Here is a 2,500-nt window from a genome sequence, read left to right on the forward strand (position 1 = left end):
AGGAAGGGGGAAAGAGTTAGCCACCCTGCCCGGAGGCTAACTGTGGACTAAGAGCTGTGGTATTCAGGGGAATTTAGATGTCGATCTAAAGTCTGACTGATCAGTTAGATCTAAGGAAAAGACTTTGACTTTTGCTTAGTCTTTGTGAAACCAGCCCCTGCTGTGGTGGGACAGGGACTGAGGACAGGGCTGATGTACTGGATGTCCCAGAATGACCAAAATACATTTCAGATCTTCTGCTCAGCTTCGAACCGTCCCGACCTCGCAGATTGTCTGGGACAGGTCTGCTCCGTGTCCCCAGAGTCAGGACTGAACATGAAGAGGCAGCGTTCAGTTTTTATGCTCCACAAATCTGAAACAAACTTCCAGAAAACTGGAGGTCTGCTGCAACTCTCAGTTCTTTTAAATCAAGACTGAAGACTTTTCTATTTGCCGCTGCTTTTCAGTGAACTGCACTGTAACTTCTGTAACTGTAACCATCTTTTATGTTTTTAAAATGACCTTGTTTGCATTTTAAATCTTTTATATGTTTTAAATGACCTTTAATATGTTTTCAATTTATATGTTTTATGTGTTATTTCTCCCAATGCTTTTAGTGTTTTATGTGAAGCACTTTGAATTACCTTGTTGTTGACTTGTGCTATACAAATAAACTTGCCTTGCCTTGCCTTTATTCTGGATGTAATGAAGGTTTGGATCAAAGTTTCAGCAGCAGAGAAGAATAATTATGATGTAAAAACACAAACATAGCACATAAAAAAAGATTATTTAACCTATGACTGTATTTAAACACTCTGTAAGGTTTACAATTAGAGATTACTTTATGTTTGAGGCAGCAGTCATTTAAATAACATCTGTACTTTCCCTGCGACGGAAAAGTGAAAACAACACACAATAGCATCATTGGTCAATAATACAACAATAGACAAAAAATATGATACAGCACCCAACACTTAAAACGGAGAGGAAGTTACTTTCCATTCCATTGTGTAGATGGAAACAAATCACTCAAGAAGTTTAAAAACAAAAGGAAGAAGAGAAAGAGAAAAGACAGAACAACAACAGTATCATTGTTTGTGTTGGGTGAAACAAGTGTCTCAAACAATAATCCTATTAGGGATTACATTCTTTTCTCATGCCCATTAATCTAAACCTGTCATATGAAATTTACTATATCAATCAACTTGACATGCTGTAAAAACAGGTGTGTTTATTTTAACAAATGTCATGTCAGTCAGTGTGTGTGTGAGCGTCAAGTCAGTTGAGGTCAGGTTCATGATGGCGTGGTGGACACAGCACAGTACACACAATGTTAGGGCGGAAAAACAGGTTGGGATTTTTAACTTATGACTGTATTTTCTTTCTGTGTGACACCAATTAGTTTTCATTACAGTTTTTCTCAATTGCTAAAACACTAAACCCTGTTGTCTGAACCAATTTCTCTGTTGCCTGAACACACTGATTGAATCAATCACTCTTTTGGCAAAACCATGAGCGCTTTTCACCTGTTTAGACACAACTTCCCAACACATTTTCATTGTGATGCACATGTGCTGCATAATGGTGAGCACAGGTGGCAAAAGTCAAACACAAATAAAGCACAGTGGTCACTAGTTGACCACAACAACTCAAAATTGATAACACTTGTGGCGAATGATGTGAGGGAATATATAAAGCCAGTTCAGAGAGCACTGATTTGTGAGGCACTACAATGGATAGAAATCTGAGAGGAAGAGTTTGTGTGAGAGGAGGTCGAGGAGGTCGATGTGGTCGAGGTGGTCGAGGTGGTCGAGGTGGTCGAGGTGGTCGAGGTGATCAAGGTGGTCAGCGAAGACAAAGAACAGTAATATCTGATGAAATCAGAGCTACTGTGATTGACCATGTTCTTGTCCATGGTATGAGCATGAGGGAGGCCGGACAAAGTGTACAACCAGACATCGCTAGATTCACTGTGTCCACCATAATCCGAAGATTTAGAGAAGAGAATAGGTAATTATATTTTTTGACATTATAGTAAAGTATGTACATGTTGAGAGCAAATTACTGTATGACATGTATATACTGTACCACAGTATACTGTAAGTGAATATATGTTTCAATACATCACTGTGCCAATGTACTGTAGTATTGTAATGGAGGGTTAGTCTGCCTGTCTGTAGGCCTAGTATTCCATGTATATGTTTTGTAACTGCATGTTCTCTTTTTGTAGAATTGAAACACTGTCACATGGGGAGGACAGGTGGCACATGTACACAAGTGGCAAATGCATACGATTTCTGTTTGTTTTGTACAAGTGCTGCGTGTAAATGCACAAGATTTCTGTTTTTTGTCTTTGTGTAAAGTGCTAAATGCAAAGGTTTTTTGTTTTGCAACATGCATTCAGCTTCATGTCCTGAGCTTTGTGTTTTCTATTTCTCTATGTAGTGTTTAGTGGCTGCTCAGTAGTGTTTTTAATTTTGATTGACTTGGGGAACGATTTGACAACAAAGTTCAGTTTTGG

At 38.8% G+C, this 2,500-nt stretch overlaps 1 protein-coding gene across 1 annotated transcript in view; it reads left to right on the plus strand.

Annotated features, from left to right (window-relative positions):
* LOC310955379 (uncharacterized protein) overlaps positions 1-51 on the plus strand; it is a gene marked incomplete at both ends in the record, with an annotated part of 13,034 nt that extends 12,983 nt beyond the window's left edge. Inside the window, one exon of the mRNA XM_083925197.1 lies at positions 1-51. This exon is cut by the window's left edge and continues 18 nt beyond it. Coding sequence (XP_083781323.1) covers positions 1-51 — 51 coding nt within the window.
* Positions 52-2,500: the final 2,449 nt, after the last annotated feature.

Source organism: Echiichthys vipera (assembly GCF_963691815.1).
Source record: "Echiichthys vipera genome assembly, chromosome: 13".
Lineage (NCBI taxonomy): Eukaryota > Metazoa > Chordata > Actinopteri > Perciformes > Trachinidae > Echiichthys > Echiichthys vipera.